We start from the raw sequence: 19172 nt of genomic DNA on the forward strand, positions 1-19172 counted from the left end.
TTCTTGTTCACTTCTCCTCTTTCGAAAATGTTGACAAAAAAAAACAGCGCGTTTAGTAACGTAACTAGTAGGACGTTTTGGGGGAACGTATATGCGCGCGATATCCGTTCGATTGACAAGAAGGTTAAATGAAAATTGTCGGGACAGTGCCGCTGAACGATGCGTCAACGCTACGTCAGCGTCAGCGTTCGATGAGCAGCGAAAGAGGTGACGAAGGGGAAGGAGCCGAGGGTATGGAAAGCCTCGAGGAACCCCTTCGCCAAAGCAAGCCCTCTCTCCGTCGAGAGAGTCGTCAAGGTACACCAAGAGCACGACGCAACCCTTAGACCGGAAGTTGCAAAGCTAACTTCGGTTACACGCTTCCTTTCGATTTCTTCCGAATCTAGACGCTCGACCATTACAAGATATAATCATTCTGTCTGTTGCGACGTCATCGTTCTTCGAGACGATCTTGTTTTTTTTTTTTTACTTTCTTTTTCTATAGATTTTTGGACATTTGAAAAAAATCTCTTGCTCGAAGACGTTTCGACAGACAACAGTAAATAGCGCTGTGTCGGAGTAGTGCCGCTAAAAATATCACTACGGCTGCTAGCGCTGATTTAATTCATACATCACGAAATACACACGCATACACAAAAATAGAGAAATTAGATCGTTCGTTAGGAAGCTTTTCAAACATCTTAGTTAGCATCGATCAACCCACACTCACTCGAAATTCTTCTCTAAGAAAACAAGATTTATATGCATTTTCTCGCTATCTCGCAAAAAACAAAACAAAAAAACACCGAGAAACGATAGAATGGGGGAGACGCAAAGACGCGAAGAGTCTTCTAGCGTGCACGAAGGATACTCCTATGATAGATAGACACTAATGTTTTTCTTTAGACGTTGGGAAACGAAGGAAAAAGTAGGCCAACCGATCGTCTCTTCCGTTATTTTCATTTGAAAACCCACTGACGGAATTTGGATTCTCCGTTATCGTGAAATTTTCTATTTTTATTGCTATTCTAATGGAAAGGCCTTAACATAAACTTGCTTCGTCTCCTCAATGCAAGAAAAATAAGTAATTGCATATCGGTAGAGCATGTTGATTTGCTCTCTAGATATAGAAGGAAAAAATAGAAATTTAGAAATGGCCACGTTTGTATGATACTTTTCATCGGCTAGAATTCATTACTTTTCTTACTTTTAACACGAGTAGAAGAAGAGTATAAGAAACAACTGATTTAACCTTGTCAAGTTCCAGAAACAGCTGGCACAGACGAGGGTTCCGTTGGAGAAGTTAGCATCCAAGTGGACCTATTCACTCATCCTGGAACCGGCGATCAAAAGGTCACGGTGAAAGGTAACCTGTCTTTTTCCTATATTTACACTTTTTTATTCAAATTGATAAGCGTATTTGAAAGAGAACGTAAAAGAAGGAAGCGCGATTAATCGATTCGTTGTTGATTTTCAGTCGTTGCTGCAAACGATCTGAAATGGCAATTAGCTACGGGAATGTTTAGGCCATACGTCGAAGTCAATCTGATCGGTCCACACCTAACCGGCAAAAAGAGGAAACAATCGACCAAATCGAAGAGCAATAATTGGTCGCCGCAATTCAACGAAAGTTTTGACTTGTAAGTATCGAGAGAAAAAAATGATGAATGAAAAAGAAATATAAACAAAGTATATAAACTAATACATATGATTGATTCGAACAGCATGATCGGTAACGAGCAGCAACAACTGGACTTTTACGAGCTTCATATTTGCGTGAAGGATTATTGCTTCGCTCGAGAGGATAGATTGGTCGGCGTGGCGGTGATGCAAGTGAAGGACATCGTCGAAGAAGGTTCCTGCGCGTGCTGGCTATCGCTCGGCAAACGAATACAAATGGACGAGACCGGCTGGACAATTTTGCGAATTCTCTCGCAGAGGAACAACGACGAGATAGCGAAAGAATTTGTGAAGCTTAAGAGCGACATCAGGCAGGAAACGCCGCTTCCAAATCCCACCTGAGACGGCGAACCGTCGACACACTAAACTCGACAGCGATGCGATACGTCCTTTGAGCTTGGAAAGAGCTCCGAGGTCTGCCGATGGTGGACAAGTTTTTGCCTGACGATGGAGAAGCAAGAAGATAAACAAAGGAAGGAAGGAAGGAACAAGGAAAGAACAAAAATAGAGTTCACACTTTGGTGCCAACAACAACAACAACAACAACAACAACAACAACAACAGCAATATCGACGACTAGAAATCCCTGCTGAAAAAAAGAGGCGAACGCACGAGAACCGATCGACTCTAAGGGCGCAGCGGCGATTCCGATTGCTGCTCAAAGCGCTCATTTTCGCGGACGACCGATCGAATCTCTTCCGCTTTGATATTTTAAGGAATCGACGAGAGCAACGATTCGTTGCTGCTCCTCTTCCTTCGTGCGAAAGAGATCCGAACGACGCCCCGTTTCTTCTCCCTTTTTTACGAGTCACACGTGCTACATATACACCACACGCCCACCCGTGCACACATACAGACACACGCATAGACATATACACATTCACGGAGTTAAGTGTTATCGCCCACAAAATACAGAGCTCGACCAACGTTCTTTCGGCTCGTCGAAAAGAAAATATATCTAATACCAAGGACGATTTCTGCCGTCCTTTTTGGAAATTCTTAAACTACGAGCTTGACCGAGACTGAAATTGCCCCGACGACGACGACGACGATGACGAAGACGATGACGAAGACGAACAACGCTATTATAAAACGATATCTAGAAAAGCGAACGTCATCAAGGCGAAAGAAGGAATCCAAGTATTCCTTATTTTTTTCGCCGTGTATCGCGAGAAAAGAGAAAATAGTACGTACGAATCGGCAAGAGTGGAAACAGTGAAAACAGTGCTGCCAGTATGCAATATATTTGCTAAATATTCGTTATGTAAATGGGAGCAAGGAAAAAAGAGAAAAGGAGAAAAAGAGAGCATAAGAAAAGATATGGGGAAAAGACTAAAAGACTGAAGATGAGCGCGTGGACGGACAAATGAACACATTAATATGAAATAAGGTGACAAACGATGGGGAAGCATCATGAAGAAACTGATAAAGATTAGGTTAAGAAAGTTTCGAAGGAAGGAAATATATGCGAAAAGCGATATTCCGCGCTCATAAAGACACGAAAACCTTTAGGCCGTTTGTTCGGATGGACGAGAGTTTACTGTAGATAAACGTGAAAACATATTGTTGACGAAGAAGAATTTTTCTAACACAACTATTTAAATGTAGCATTGCGTACGACCAATGGGCGCGCCCTGACGTCAATCATGGCGTGCCATTAGTAATAAAAACTTAGGCATTGTAATGTATAAAGTACCTACGTTGTTATTCGTAAGGGTAACAAAAGAGTCAAAGGAGAACACAAAAAAAAAAGAAAAAAAAAAAAGATAAGTCGGCGAGAGACTGCATCGTTAGGGTTTAACCACGTCGAGATCCACGAGTTGTCTTCGAGAGCTAGCTTCGAGTTTATCTCTACGAGCGAACGAGCGCTCGTCGATACGAAAAACTCTCTCGTTATTTATTCATAGTAGTATACAGCAGCAGTAGGCGAAAACGTTCTTAATGATACTCGTAGCTTCGATTTTTCTCGAAATATTAAGTACTACTTAAACAAAAATAAAACAAAAAAAAAAAAGGAGAGACGAGGTGCTTTTTTATGCGAACTAAAGACTTTAAAAGACGGATATGCGCGCGCGGGTTCGAAATCGAACAAAGTCGCGTCTTTCTGTTTGGAAGTCCGCTCGCTTCTCATCCTCGTGTATCGACTATTCTCTTCGACTTTCTCTCTCTATCTCTATCTCTCTCCCCCTCTCTCTCTCTCTTTCTTGAAAATCTTTTACGTAATAAAAGAAAAAAGTAATGCACTTTGTGCGGCGGAAAAGTTCGCTCTTAGAGATATCGGAATGAAAAGAGCAGAAATGAGCCTTTCTTCGCTCGAAGCTTCTCCGTTGGGATCTGACGTGTGCGATTATTGAAAAAAAGAGGTAGAGAAGAAGAGACACAATGATAACCACATCGTCCAGCCTGTGCGGATCGGACAGGTATAATAAAGGTAAAATAAAGAAAAACAATTTGAGAGATTACGACACCGATTATAATTGAAAAAGTTTCTACTTACGTAGTTACGTCTAGATACATATACTTACGTATTGTGTATAGTGTCTAAAAGAAAACGCTGAATTCGTAGCTGCGAGGCTGGGTTTGTACGAGGAATGTATGGAAATAGGTAGTTGCGTACGCGCGTTTCTATATGCGTGAATAATTCTTACGTGACCGTGGCTCACGTCTAAAGCATATTTGATGCGCACTTGTTCACATCCAAGGATCGTTTCTTTACAAGGAACGAGCGTGTAACCATCCACAAGCTTTGAAAACGGCGACCGTCGAACCGAACTACGTTGACGCGTTGAAAGAGAGGACTCGTCAATCCAAAACACGGAGTAATCATTTCTTTATCGTCCACGATTCTCCGAGCAAACTAAATTATTCCAGGTTCATTCCTCTTTCTTATCCTTTTCTTCTGTATCCTGTTGTTATTTTCATCTTAGAACTCTCTAGCGTATCGAATCATTCATCTAAATCTCTTTCAAAGCTTTATATCTAACGAATATTATCAAATGTTCTTTTTTTACTACGTACTTTGCTTTCCCTAATTAAGATTCCTTAGTAAGAGACTAACCTCGTAGAACATTCCCGAGATACATGCAAATATTACTTACCCGTTCCTTTTTTTCGTTTACCTGAACTCAAAACGCCGTTCAAAATAAAGAGATCAAAATCGAAGAACGTAGGAAATAAAAATAGACGGGATATGACTAACTGAAGAGAGTCGACGAAGTAGCCCGTTCATTTGACAATAAGACTTGACAATTAGTATATTAATAACGTTTAAAGTGTTAACATAGTAAAATAAGGAAGTACACTAACCAGCCAATCTCGAGAAAAAAGTCTAGTTTTCTAGACAGTAGCACTCTTGTACTACCGTCCAAAATTCGATCCCGCGTACATGTTGATATATTTTTTTTTAAATATTATCAAAATAATTTTTTAATGCATTCTATTTTATATAATAGTTAAATTAAAGTACAAATTTAATATTTTCATTATCATTTTTTTTTAACTATCATCTCCAATCCTTTAAAAATTAAAAAAAAGTAAAATTATCTCATACGCTTGGTATGTTTGAAAACTTTCCGAAGAAAGAGAAATCTCTTCAAATGTAAACGAAGTATATTTTTCAACAAATCTTCTTAAAAAAACCTTATTCTTGCGAACAATCGTCATTTATTAATAATGCGAAACATGAAAATATTACTTATTTTTTATGCTTTTATGATCTCACAATAATGATCGTATAAAATTGTTAATTTTGAAACTTATAGGAAAATATGTATGTACATATCTGACCGCGTAAAAGAATATCAATCAATTCCGAGTAAATTGAGGTAAATTAGGCGCGTAAAATAAATATTCGTGTAAAAAAAAGTGCCGAGTAAATTGAGGAACGGGTGTATATAAAGAAGGATAAAAACTTGAAAGGAATTTTTCTCAAAATTAGTAATCCTAATTGCTAGTGCGCCTTTATATATTCCAATATGTTAACACGTTAAAGGTATACTATTAATAAACGAACAATATAAGTTTTATCCTGAACTGGGCGGACTACTTCGTAAAGTCTTCTTATAAAAACGAAAGACGGACCAACGATCTCATCAAACCATCCTTCCTTTCCAAATATATCACTATTTTCTTCGCCGCCTAACTAACTGCGTACTAATTAGAATAAAAGAAAGAAAAAAAAAAGATAGGCCGATCGACACCGCCGATTCGATGAGGGAAATATCGAAAGAGTATTAAAAAGAAATGGTAGGAAGTGATTTAGGAGTTTTTTTCGTCGATATCGAGCAGCTTAACTTTTCCTCCTTCTCTCCGCTTGGATTAATATCTCGTAAGCTTAAAATATCTCGTACATTCTGTGATACTTGTCCCTTAAATAATGCGTACACGTTACGCGTGTATATCTAATACATTCCTTCACACTCTTACATACATACATACATACATACATATTCACTCTCTACGATCTACAAACACATATACGCACGAACACGTAGAAGAAGGATGAAAAAATAATACACGCAACCAGCTATTCCAATAGTTGCAATATTTTTCTCTTTTTAAAGAACATTCCGAGCAGATTTATACTCTCTGTAATCGTTTAACGTCTGAAAATAATAGTCTCGAGTCGAATTGATAATTGAGAAAATGCAAATCGCAATAATCGAACGTAACCTCGATTAATTCACCGTGAACAGGGACCGCGATGAAGGAAAAAGTCAAAGAAACGAAGCAAGTACGAATAGAAATTCGAGTTAGGAGTACGAGTAAGATGACGGCACACCGATCTGAATCTGGAACGCAAAAGTTTCATGCTTTCGCGCTTAATCGGTGCGATTAACAACGTCTTTCCATCTTACAAAAGTAAAAAAGGAAAAATTAAGGGCTATATAATTAGTCCCTAATTTTTACTTTTTTCTTTTCGCTATTTTTCCTCTTTTTCTTTTTTTTTTTTTTTCCGTTCGACAGAAGGAAGGACAGAAGGAAACCTCGCACGAATGTTCACGTTGGACTTTTGCGTTCCGATCGCTGGCAAAGGCGCAGAACCAAATATCGAGCCAGACTTTAGAGATCGTTCAAAGCTATCGAAAGCGCATAGACAGGGAATACTGAAGAATTGAAAGAAGCCGTTTAAGATGAAACGATACAAATTTAAAAAAAAAAAGAAAAAAAAAAAGATATACACAACTGTTGACAATACTATGCTTGAAAAAAAATCGTATGACGCGTATGTAATGTACCTAACGAATATTATTAAAAAAGAAAACAAGAAAAAAAGCAAAAAAAAAAAAAGAAAAAGAAAAAGTATTAAACAAAAAAGAGATGGAGTTTCTATGCTTCGCGAGTAAAGGGAAGAGAAAAAAGGGAAAACAAATAAAAAATGGATATGGCGTATATAAGGGGCGACCTTGTTATTTATAGCAAGGAATAAGCGTAAATCCGTGCGTATATACGGATGACTACGTGTCTTATTACGTAAAAAAGGATGTCTAATCGAACAAAAAGATACGTCGTCGTTTTCGTCGTACCGCGGAAAGCATTGATAACCGCCATCGTTGTTATCAAACTTTTTTTCATGCGTAGGATGAGAAACGCCGGTGCGTAGCCTGCGAATACAAAGGTAAACCTAAAGCAATTATATCCGATTCAAACACGCACATTAAACACAAAATTTGTTGAGCGAATTAAGAAGAGAGAAAGAGATTGAAAGCGAGAACGAGAGGAAGAGAGAGGGGGAGAGGGAGATATATATAGAGAGAGAAAAGGAGATTATTATTACATATATCAAAATCCCGATCTTTGTTAATAATAAATGTTCAACTTTTTCATTCGCGTTTACTCGCATTACAGAGTTACATTCTTATTAATTTGTTAACATCGGGACGAAAAGCTTAATTCTTCGAGAAACATCGAAAATGAACGTCAAGTTTTAGCTTCTTCCCGATTTCGTCCCGTCCAAGCGATATTCTCTTTCTCTTTTCTATAAATCGTATCATCGGTGATAAATGAAGCTCATATCTTTCCTCTCGCATCATAACCTGCATTGTACATAAATGCCGCGTATATAGATAGGCGATAAATAGACGAATGATTTTCCGCGTAGCGTCCTCATCGCAAGAAAAAAAAATAAAACAGAGAAAGAGAATATGAGATAGGTAGAAACGAACGGATCAAGAGTAACACGTCGTAAGAATGTCTATCGTTGCGTTACGATTGGATTTTTAAGAAGGTCGAGTCGACGAATAGACGTTCGCTTTAAATAACGGTAAAATTATTTAGGAGATAAAAAAAGAAGATTCGTTTATCAAACGATATAAATACATTCGTGTGTCGACTTTAAAAGCAACTATCAGTTTCGAAAAATCGTTTGAAAAATTCGCGTCATATGTACACCTATATATTTATATAACTCAGAGATACAAATTTAAGCGCGAACACGAAAGGTTTTCTCAAAATCGCGATCGTCGTTTTTGACCGTATGCCTTGTAACATATTTTACAGGAAAAGAAAGATAACTTATTACGTGATTTGTACATATATAAGAATATGCCATCGTGCGATGACGAACCAGAAATGACAATGTTACAATGAGTGTGATCCTTTATGTGTAAAGATAAAAAAATGATAGAAAAAAAATAAAAGAAAAAAAAAAGGATAAATGATAGCATAAAAAGCGAAAAGAATCTAAAGATTGAATTAAAGCGAGAGAAAGAGAAAGGCGAAAATACGCTGATGTTTCGATCATAACGTTGTGTTTCATATCATAAACAAAATATAATATATCGTTATTTGTTACAAAAATATTACAAATTGCGAAAGAGAGAGAGAGAGAGAGAGAGAGAGAGAGGGGAACGAGGATTCGAGAGGAGTCGAAATTAATAGAACGAGGAAGAAACGATGAGGACGAGAGTATCGATCGCATGACCAACAAATCTAGTCACTGGTAAATATATATAAAGTCGGTGCGATCGATACCCTAGACGTGGGTGCGTCTATTGAACTCGCTAGGTCTTATCACCTTTATATTTTCTTTTCTCGATGGTACTGATAATGAAAGAAAAATAAATTAAAACGAATTTCGCGAGAAGTTGAAAAAGTAGGGCAAAGAATCGCAGCGCAATGGATCAAGCGAGGGTTGCATCTTAACACACAGATCATTATGTCTTGGCTTCTCTCTTCCTCCTATCTAAACCATCCTATTTAAATCCCCACGTTCAATCAACCGACACATCCTTCAACTATCCGTAATTTCATTTCCATATCAACGCAAGTACGCGTGCACGTGTAAGATACTAGCGCATTTATCGGCCATACCAATCACAGATAAATATATTGCACATACGATTGCACATATTATTATACATACCACTCCACTGTACATACATACGTATAAAACATGATCGTGATATTGTACGTCATAAGTCATAACCGAGCCGTTACCTCGCGCAATCCTACAAAGTCGAAAATTCATGAGGCTTATATTTGGGAAAAGAAACGCGAGTGAGAATCGTGGAGAACGAAGAAGTTTTTGAAAAAACTATTCGATTTTCCAGCTCTCTCTCTCTCTCGAAAAAAATACATATAATCTCAATATGTCTCAGCTCGCATTCGTATACTCAAGCATATCGGTGTATCGTCGTTACTTGTGCCACACTGCGTGTTCTCTCTTTTTCCAATCCATATTCTTCGTTATTCTTTTCACTTCTGTTACTTTATAATATTGACAAAAAGAACATATCTTTGTAAGCTTAGCAAAAAGATAAACGAAAAAAAAAGGTCTAAATATCGAGATGTTTTGCACGCGTTCATTCGAATCTCCGAGAAGATGCCGCGAGGATATCGTAATCATCTTCTCCGAACAACGAGAGAAAAAGAGAGAGATAATAGACAGAGCGAATGTTATCCGTGCTTCTCTGTTAGAGACTTTTTTAAGGATATACCACCAGAGGTGCCATCGATTCTCGCGAGTGTATGGTAGAAGAAGGTGTATGTCGACGACGACGACGAAGACGACGACGACGACAATTACATTAATGGAGTCTCGAAGGAAATAAGAAAATACAAAGCTTCTTCGTACATACATACCTTTCTCGATTATTTTTTCGTTAATTTACCTTGATCGCGAGAAACGGCTTTCTTCTAACGGCATACACTTACATTTATCCTGCCCGATACGAATTTCTGTAATAACGAAGAAAATAATAAACGCGCTTTCGCGAGCAACAAAAAGAATATCAGAAAGAAGCATATAAGCGATACGTACGTACGTTTACATCGTGTGTATGTGTGTGTGTGTGTGTTTGTGCGCGCGCGCGCGTGTGTATATATAAATATATATATATAAAGAGAGAAATATGCAGGGTTTCTTGTAGCTGGTGGTACAGGCGAGCATGGGGTGATTCCACGTGAAAAATTAAGTCAAATATGTAGATGACAATTTTTCATATAAGGCTTCGCGTTGTAAAAAAATAAGTTTGAAAATTTGTGGAATACGCATACACTTGACTGAGCTTGCGAACCTAGAAACTAAAAACCTTGTTCGATAAACATAAGAATAGAACCGATACAAGAGATATCATCATATTGACAATGTTTGCATTAATGTTTAGAAGCACAAAGTTAGCGCTCTCTGAAATATTTAAGAGTAAGATAATAAAATCCTTCGAACTGAAACTAAATCAAGTGCACGAGTACTTGACAAATTTTCAAACTTATTTTGTTTCAAAACAAAGTCTTACATAAACAAATTTTATTCTACACATTTTATTTAGTTTCTCATGTAGAATCATCCTTTGCTCTCCGCCAATTACAGGATACCTTATATATAAACAAGAACGTATAAGATATATATATATATATACACACACACGATGAACTTCATTTCAAATTTTTCTCCTGTTGTCCGTTCGCACAGTTTTCTCGTTCCTCATTTGTGTAAAATGTACCATATCCAAAGGGTGCTCTTAAATGGATAGCGGAACAAAAATGATTTGCGTCATAAGGCGATAAATAATAAGGTGAAAAGAAACAGAATGGTTTTCTTATTGGAAATGGGCTGCCTCGAAGGAAGGTAATCCAAAGATTCTAATAAATCATTAAAACTTACTAGTCTGAATGCTTTTTTCCTTCTTTATGTACATTTCTTTTCTTTCAATCCTTACCTGTACGATTACAATGACTTCTACATATATCGTGTCCATGTTTCCATAACGATGATTCTGATTATCGGTTAGAGTAAAAGTAACGAAAGAAAAAAAGAAAGAAAGAAAGAAATAAAAGCTTTAGATCTTTCGATATAAGATCAAAGAAATATAAACTACTTGAATCTTCTTTATTAAATCATTACACTTCTATATAATCCGTATAACTGTTCTAGAGAGGTAAGTATACGAATTGTACGATCAAATATTGATCATAAATGACATCTCTTTTACTCATTCTTTTAGCTTACTATAGGGAATCAGTTCTTCTTGCCTAAAAAAGAAATGCAAAATTTAAATAAAATACAAATTTAATAAACAAATGAGATGGTAAGTAAATTAATTTAAATTTCAAAAAGCATGTTTCTTAACTCTATTATAAACAAATTTTCTTTATAATATTTATTTCGATTAAACATAAATTAATCTTAAAGATGAAATATATTTAAAGAACATAATATGACATAATTGTATTTACCCTTTCATCTGTTGGCCATCTTGATTGATCAGAAGGTACATAATTACTCTGATAACCTTTCGACACAATGTGTGCCATATAAATTATCCAAGTTAGTCCTGCCACTCTGGCCAAAAAAGTCATTGTCGGTTTAACAAAATACTCGATAAAACAAATGAGAAATTTTATCCGAGGAAAGAGATACACAAGTTAAACGAATATACATCGATTAAAGGTTAACTTTAGATAGACTGGAAATTTAAAGATACTATAATTCCTAAATAAATTCCCTAAGAGGTTACTAGCGATTCGCTGATTGGTCGAATCGAAAGGAGCTACGAGATGGCGCTAGGTGTGCATGTGGATCGAGAAGGAAATCGACTTAATGCTCTTAGTCGAACATTATTCAAGACCGCGTGAGAACGGTAAGGTCGCCAGGCTATCAGTTCGCTTACTTAATACTTGTGATTGGCCGACGGCTCTCCCGCAATCCCCACCTACTAGGTGGCAGTTCGAAAGTGTAGTTGTGTAGTTTGTCAAGACGAAAGGACGGGCGCTGCTCTCTCTTTCCTTCTTTATTTCCCCATTTCCCATAAGTCTTAACCGCTACGAGAAAATCTTCAAATGTTATATCGGTGCATTAATATGTGACGTTTAAAAGAAAAGAAGGCCAAGGGAACGTGCGAAAGGGTGGTTACGCGCGGTTCTTAATCACTTTTCAAGTGTGGGAGAAAATCTTTGCAGGAGGAGGTGGAAAGCCGAACACGAGATTGACGACGACACCGACGACGAAGACGAAGACGAAGACGAAGACGGTGACGACGACGGTGACGAAGACGAAGACGACGACGACGACAACGACGACGATAACGACAACGACGACGACAACGACAACGACGTTTGAGGTGTTGGAGAGAGAAAGAAAGAGAGAGAAAGAGGAAAAGCAGTGGTGGAAAGATCGTTCGTCGAGAGGCCGTCGAAAGGCTCTGGCGAGAGATTAAGGAGAGACGAAAAGAAGAAGGAGAAAAACGACACAGCAAGTCGAGAAAAGAGGTGTCGTATTATAAACTATAGAGGACGAGAACGAAGAAACTAAAGAAGCCAAAATTTGTCTGCTTTTGGAAAAACGTAGAAGGAAGATACAAACGAAGACTCGTAACGTATCGCCAAAAGGCTCGACCGAAGACGCACGGAGACGTACGAAGAGCAACCGATTGAAGGAAAAGAAGCGTGGACAATACAGTAAGAGGGTGAAGACGACAGGGACAACGACAATCGAAGACGTGCGCGTGTTAGGTTATTCCTCGTTCATTAAGATAAATCATTAGTGATTTTTCGTTATTAACGGAAATATAACCTAAAAACGGAAGGAAAAGTTGGAGAAAAGACACGTATTCACGGATATAGGTAGAAGGATCTCTCTTTCTTTCTATCCATATCTTTATCCCAAAGAGGAAAACGAAGGCGAAGTCGTCACGGTGATCGAGAGTTCCGGGTGCGAAGATAGTTTCCTCGCGATCACGGAATTGTTCTCTGCTTACTTCTTCACTCTCTCGTTCTGACGTTCCGAAGCACGAGATTAAAAGGAGAAAAAAGAGAGAGAGAAAGAGACAGAGAGGAAGAGAGAGAGAGAGAGAAGAGAGAGAGACAGAGAGACAGAAGAGAGAGAGACAGAGAGACAGACAGAGATAGAGTGAACGAAAGAAAGAGAGAGAGAGAACGAAGAGGACGTCAGCTGTGTATGCGCTTTTACAACGAAGGGGACGACGTGTATGTGATACTGTGCGGGGAGAGAGAGCGCAAACGAGAAGGAAAGAAAGAGAGAGATAGCAGCCACTGCCGAGAGATAGAGAAATGGCGGCGCTGGTGGCAGGTGTCCAGTATGGTTTGTCGTCGTCGCAAAACAATCTTCCCGAGAATAAATCGCTCATATTTGTGAAGCTCACGGATTCGGCGCAACGTGCCATCGAAGATTTTCTTCGAAATGAGGTGAGTTTGATCTTTTCCAAAATTGGTGTTATTCTAGCTTCCATTCGTTGGGCTGACTTTACTGCTGTTTCCAAACGCACATATACGTCCACAGTAGCAGTAGCTAACAGCAGCAGCAGCAAACTCGTGTTCGTGTGTGTGCACTCGCGCGCACATCAGCGCCACGCAAGCTCGTGCGTTATGTGCTCGTTTACGTCGAGTTTCGTGCGAACTTGCGTGGGTGGGGGCCTGCGTGCGTGCGTGCGTGCGTGCATGCGTGTATGCATGCGTGTTTAACATTTGCGTCCGTGTGCATACGATCTCGTGGCTGGAAAAGCTGTGTCGTAACGGATACGCACGTTTCTACGCACGATATTAATCAAAACCATATGTATTTCGAATATAGGAAAAAACTCAAATTTATTTCGGACGGAGAGTTATCTGATCGAACCCAGCTTTTGACTAGCGAAATGAACTAACGATAACACTCCTGTCATCGAAAGGTCTCAAGGCGAGAGCAAGATTTTCAACTCTCGACATTTCTAACCGTATGCTTTGACAACTGCGATTACTACGTTACGTAACCCTTTGAGAGTACTCGACGCACTCGCCAGACCACACGGATTGCCTTCTTTTTTTCTTTCCTTTCTTCTTTTTTGTTTTTTCCTTTTTTTGGCTTCTTTGCTCGATAGATCGAGCATAGTAACCATCTTTACGTAATACATATTTTACCTTGTTTTACGGGTTTTTTTTTTGCTTTTTAAGATAAAGAAATGCTACAGATGTTTCGCCTGTCGCTGTTGAAAATTAGAACACATGCCCGGTTACTTTCGGAACGCACAATAAAATGCACAATAAAAATGCACAATAGATTTTCCTACGCATATGTTCTGCTTAGCCTTCTGTCTCTCTCTCTCTCTTTCTTTTTCTTGAATTTCATTTATCGAAACTATTGTTCGAAAAGATTTCTCGCAGCTTGGGTTCAATCTTTAGAATTTTAGGAATTTAGGGAAAATGTAGAGAAAGTAAAAATTCTTTGTTGTATATCAAAGGAAACGTATAGACAGATGATTCATCGTCTTGCCAGTCGTCACTATTAACGATCATCATTTTTACGGTCTTCTATTTACAGAAATATATATGCATATTGTATATTGTATATGTGTATCTATGTATCTATGTATTTAGATAGGAAAATCTTAAAATAGGATTTTTCTTCGTGCATAGCAGCAAAGTGGCTTTAAACGAAGAAAGATGAAGAAAAGAGAAGGGACAGCTTAAAACTCTCGAATGGTGACATTGTAGAACGGTTCTCCTCGAGGTATCGCCGAGGCAACGCTGAAAATAGCCACGTCGGTGGTCGTGCGGCCTTTAAAAGACGTCATGTCGTGTTTTTGTCTGCACTTTTGTTCACGCTTTTACCTGCGCTTTTGTTTCCACTTTATATACTTTTATACCTTTATTTATTATTCCTTTTTTTTTTTTTTTTCGGAATTTTTCAAATTTTTATTTCAATTCCAATAGTTGGACGAATAGCACGAAACTAAACGTGCAAGAGAGAGAGAAGAGAGAGAGAGAAAGAGAAACGTTGAGGCACAAAACGACGGTCACTCTCATCGACGAACGTTACGCTAGATGTGAATTTTTTAACGTCATCAGACCCCCCCTCTCTCCCCCTTTTCCTTCTCAACTCTCTCGGACGAGATTCGAAAGTAGAATTGTCGCGATACATTTCGACGATAGACTTTGTTTATCGAAAGATTTATACCACAAATCCTATCGAGTTCTCGATACAACCTAACAACAACAACCTCTTCTTCTACAGCTACATTTTCTTAATCATTGCTTTTCTTTTTTTACCTTTACTCGCTGTTTGAAAGCAACGTAAAATCGATAATAGCGAACGTTGACTTTTCTTGCTAAATATTGACATGTTTTTTACTTGTTTTTTTTTTTTTTCATATACTTTGCACAAGCTATGGGCAAGCTGCGTGATTCATACTACGATCATTTTATTGAAGAAAATTACGAGTCTTTTGTGAAAGTTAAATACATATGTACTTATATATGTCGCGTTACGCATTTATAAGCGTTTTTTAATGAGAAGAAATTTGGTAGAGATAATTTAATAAAACTTTCAATATTTTTTTAGGCACGTAGTGTCGTTCTTCTCTATAATATTTTAAGCATCTTTTGTATAGATATATAATGGCTAAGGAAAAGGTCTTTTCCGGAAATACCTTTTTTCCTTTTTTCCTTTTCTCTACCTGAAAAATCGTTTCTTTGATTATCGCTTTTGTCCCCCCCCCCCCCGATTGTCGAAAACGAAACGAAACGAAATTATTTTCCGATGAGTCACATTTTTAAATATCAGGAAAAATAGGATATCGGAACTTGCAGAACATTCTGCTCGCTCTCTCTCTCTGTCTCTCTCTTTCTCTTTCTCTCTCAGTCGTGTTAAAACGTAAGAAAAACTTGTTTTGCCGAAGAATCGATTTTTCGTTCGACGACCCTTTACGAAACAGCTTCCTGGGTCTCTCTAAATTTTGATCGAAACAATTGCGCTTGGAAACGGCTTGGCGAATTTTAAACAAAAAGGTAGATAACAGTTTATCTTCGAGCTGTACGAAATTGCGAGATTAGATCGCTAAATAATGTTTGCTTGATTTTAATTGAAAAACAATTTGAACTTGCTTTTCATACTTAATACATACTCTTTTTTTTTCTATTTCTCTTTTTCACCCTTTTTGCTGCTCTTCCTAACGTGTTAAACGTATATATTTTCGTCCCTTAGTCGACCTACATTATACGATTAGAAGATAAATTGATCGAAAGAGCTCGTTGATGGTGATTGGTGCGTTTTATTTTTCTTTTTCTTTTTCTTTTTTTTTTTTTCGTGAACGACATCCAGCAAGCAGCGCTATATTACGTAGCAGAAAAAAAAGAACATTATTTATTTGTGATAAACATAAGCAACAAATATATGAAGATAACATTTAATTAGATACGACGTTTAAGCTCGTTATCGCGAAGGGCTAATAAATGTGAACGAAATAAAAGGCAAGAGAGCTTTTAGAAAAAATTTAGACGAAATAGAAAAAATAGAAAAAATTTAGACGAAAAAAAAAAAAATTCAGGCTTGTAATTGTGTAATTATTCAAAGGTTATATTTTCTTTAGATATATATTTTAAACTTCGGATCGACACTGACCAGCGATGTTAATAAAATTCAGAAAAGAATAGTCACGATTTAGAAAATTGAGAATATGCATCGTTTGTCGTACAAAGACCTTTTGCGGTTTGAAAAAACATCCAGGATACACGTCATCAATACGACAGGATACGCGAAATGAATCAATATTTTTTCCTCGTTAAACCACAGAGTTAGTCCGTTCTTTTTATTTCTTTATAAGTTATATATAATACTTTAAGCTATTGTTAAAAATCAAAGGAAACGATGAAAGATTTCAAGAAGGTTTTTTTTTTTTTAAAAGAAAACTATTTCAGACTACGTTCCAAAGAGTTTGGAATTCCAATCCAGAATATTTTTGTACCCGAGGGAGAATCAGCTGTTAGGAAAGAAGAATCTAAACTTCTTCCCCTTGAACGACACAACTGTTGCTTCAAATTTGAATAAGAATTCGGAATTATATATCATCGACCATAGACGATCTTTTATTTTTCATTAATGTTTTAAATATAATTTGTTTGGAATCTTATTAGCGCGTTTGTACGTATCAGTCCTTTTTTATTGGTTAGCCTTGGAGAGGGGATACAGGTGCAAGCAAGAGTAAATAAGGTAACGATCCTACTCTGTGAACCTCGAGAACGTGAAAGGTGTGGGGATATAAGCGAACATACCGTTTCTCTCCCCTCTCCCTCAAGTCCCCTCGGAGGCCTACTGAGAAAAAGGACTGTAGGAAGGTCAATTCGAAAAAGGTTTACCATAGTCGGCCTAATCCTCAATAGCCATTGGCTATAAACTAAACTTTATTCTATGCATTGACGAAAGTTTATTTTACGATGCAGGATTTTTTAGCTCGTGATAAATAATAGAATCTGGAGAAGAAATCAATTCGCTTTGTCGATCGAATAATAAATTGAAAGGACGCAAATTGAAAGCCAATTTTTCGAGCTTATTTTCACTAGAGATAAATTTACATAAATTTAGGAGATTACTCGTACAATCTTTTCTGTAAATCCTTATATCTAGGCACTTCTGTAAAAGTTCATTTTACTATATGTTGTGCGATACATTGTGCGTCTCCGATCCCACATAAATAACCAACTTTACCGTTAACAAGCCGCGACGCAACACCCGTAACCATGGCAATAATTAGGGATCGTTAATTGCTTCCTTTCGTGTTCTTTCTACGATCAAATTCTTCGTTGAATTAGCTTGCTAACTATCGAAAACGTAATACGAGAACTTTGTCCCTGAATTTTATTTCTTGGCATCAAAGCGTAAACGCAGTTAGGTTTTGCATTGCTCTTTCTCTATCATTCCTAGAATCTACTCATCGTTCTGATATTCTCTAAAATAAAAAAAATAAAAAAAAAAGATCCTTCGTTTAATTGGCGACTTACGTGCACTCGAGATATATTCGATTTACGGCACGGCGCGGTATAAATTATGCCAAGTGAAAGTGAATGCCGCGATAAATCAAGAAAGCCGATACCGAAGAGAGAGCCTTACGATTCGTAACTTACCAAGGTAGAAAAAAAGTATTAAGTAAAAAAAGAAGAAAACAATAAAAAAAAAAAGAAGAAAAGAAAAAAGAAAGTTAAAAAAGGAACGTAAAATATCAATTCACATTTTATCAATCTGGTACTAAATGTTTTTTTTTTTTAGTAACGGCAGCAGAGCTTACGAATAGGACGAAGGGTGTCTCGACAGAATATTTTCACGTTTTGCCTTCGTTCGTGTTGCCTGCCACCGCTTTTTCAAAGGATTCTCGATTATAGGAAAGTTTTTCCTATACTATTCAAAGTTCTCCCGATTTCTACAATTATCTCTACGATTATTAAGTACTAAACATAAGATTGTAAAAAGTTTAATAAACAAAATAGAGAAATTAGGTAGAAATAGTAGATTTCTCACCGAGTAAAGAAATCAAAGGTTAATATAACAATATAAGATATTTCTCGCTTACGATTTTCATCGGTGTTTAATTCTTAACGATCCAAAAATATTTAAAGTTTACTTACCGCTAATTCCGACCTATTTTTCATACGAAAAGAAATTATGTACTAATTATGTATTTTTTAATCAAAATATTGCTTTTGAAAATGTAGACTTTAACATAATTTAAGCTGTATTCGTTGATAATGTACCAGTAAGATTTGCCGCGATATAAACGACCTTGCATTAATTAGGTCATTAAACTTTTCGTTGTGGAACGCTCAGAAACGAAATGCATTCTGAGTAGCCGACGTAACAATCGTGAGTGTGCATTATTGGGAAATTGTTGATAACAAATGAACATAACGTTAAATGGCTAATTACCTGAGGGCACTGTTCGCAGGTAAAGATTGAAAAGGTTAAGGGTTGAAAGGTAGCGATTCGTATTGGTTTATCAGCCACGATACAGACGAGTACAGTTTGATAAAGTAACAAAGATAACAGATAAATAGTAAATTTTAGGATTATGATAAAATTTCTCCCATAGATTGAGTCAAGTTAACGCATCTTCCTTTCTCCTTTTAAAGTTAAAATGTGCAATTATTCCAGGCAACGTTAGATTCTCACTCGAATTAAATCGACGTGCATATGTATCGAAGGAAAACAAATTAGATAGAAAACTTGAGATTTCTCTTACAACACTCGACTCGTGTGTCGGCTATTTTTGAAGAAATAAAAATGATGGTAAGGGATGATGGTTCAACGACGC

At 37.3% G+C, this 19172-nt stretch overlaps 2 protein-coding genes and 1 long non-coding RNA gene across 8 annotated transcripts in view; 2 read left to right on the top strand and 1 right to left on the bottom strand.

Annotated features, from left to right (window-relative positions):
- The window catches only part of LOC122526486, a 75913-nt gene extending 71813 nt beyond the window's left edge, over positions 1–4100 (top strand). For 5 of the 6 annotated variants that reach the window (XM_043649916.1, XM_043649915.1, XM_043649918.1 and 2 more), the window contains 4 exons: positions 148–297; positions 1241–1345; positions 1457–1619; positions 1704–4100. In XM_043649916.1, coding sequence (XP_043505851.1) covers positions 148–297; positions 1241–1345; positions 1457–1619; positions 1704–2001 — 716 coding nt within the window. In that variant the 3' untranslated portion in view covers positions 2002–4100. The remainder of the gene's footprint in view (positions 1–147; positions 298–1240; positions 1346–1456; positions 1620–1703) is intronic. The other variant, XM_043649921.1, reaches the window with a different exon arrangement.
- Positions 4101–10968: 6868 nt separating this feature from the next.
- On the bottom strand, positions 10969–12154 carry LOC122526487. Its single transcript, XR_006306076.1, has 2 exons — positions 11335–12154; positions 10969–11130 (listed from the first exon to the last, which is right to left on the bottom strand). It is a non-coding gene; the product is annotated as an uncharacterized LOC122526487 (long non-coding RNA).
- An 805-nt stretch (positions 12155–12959) lies between these two features.
- Positions 12960–19172, top strand: part of LOC122526490 (RNA polymerase II elongation factor Ell-like) — a 42134-nt gene continuing 35921 nt past the window's right edge. The window contains exon 1 of the mRNA XM_043649922.1: positions 12960–13302. Within this exon, the coding sequence (XP_043505857.1) occupies positions 13168–13302 (135 nt within the window). The 5' untranslated portion in view covers positions 12960–13167. The remainder of the gene's footprint in view (positions 13303–19172) is intronic.

Source organism: Polistes fuscatus, unplaced genomic scaffold (assembly GCF_010416935.1).
Source record: "Polistes fuscatus isolate 324 unplaced genomic scaffold, CU_Pfus_HIC Scaffold11, whole genome shotgun sequence".
NCBI classification, from domain to species: domain Eukaryota; kingdom Metazoa; phylum Arthropoda; class Insecta; order Hymenoptera; family Vespidae; genus Polistes; species Polistes fuscatus.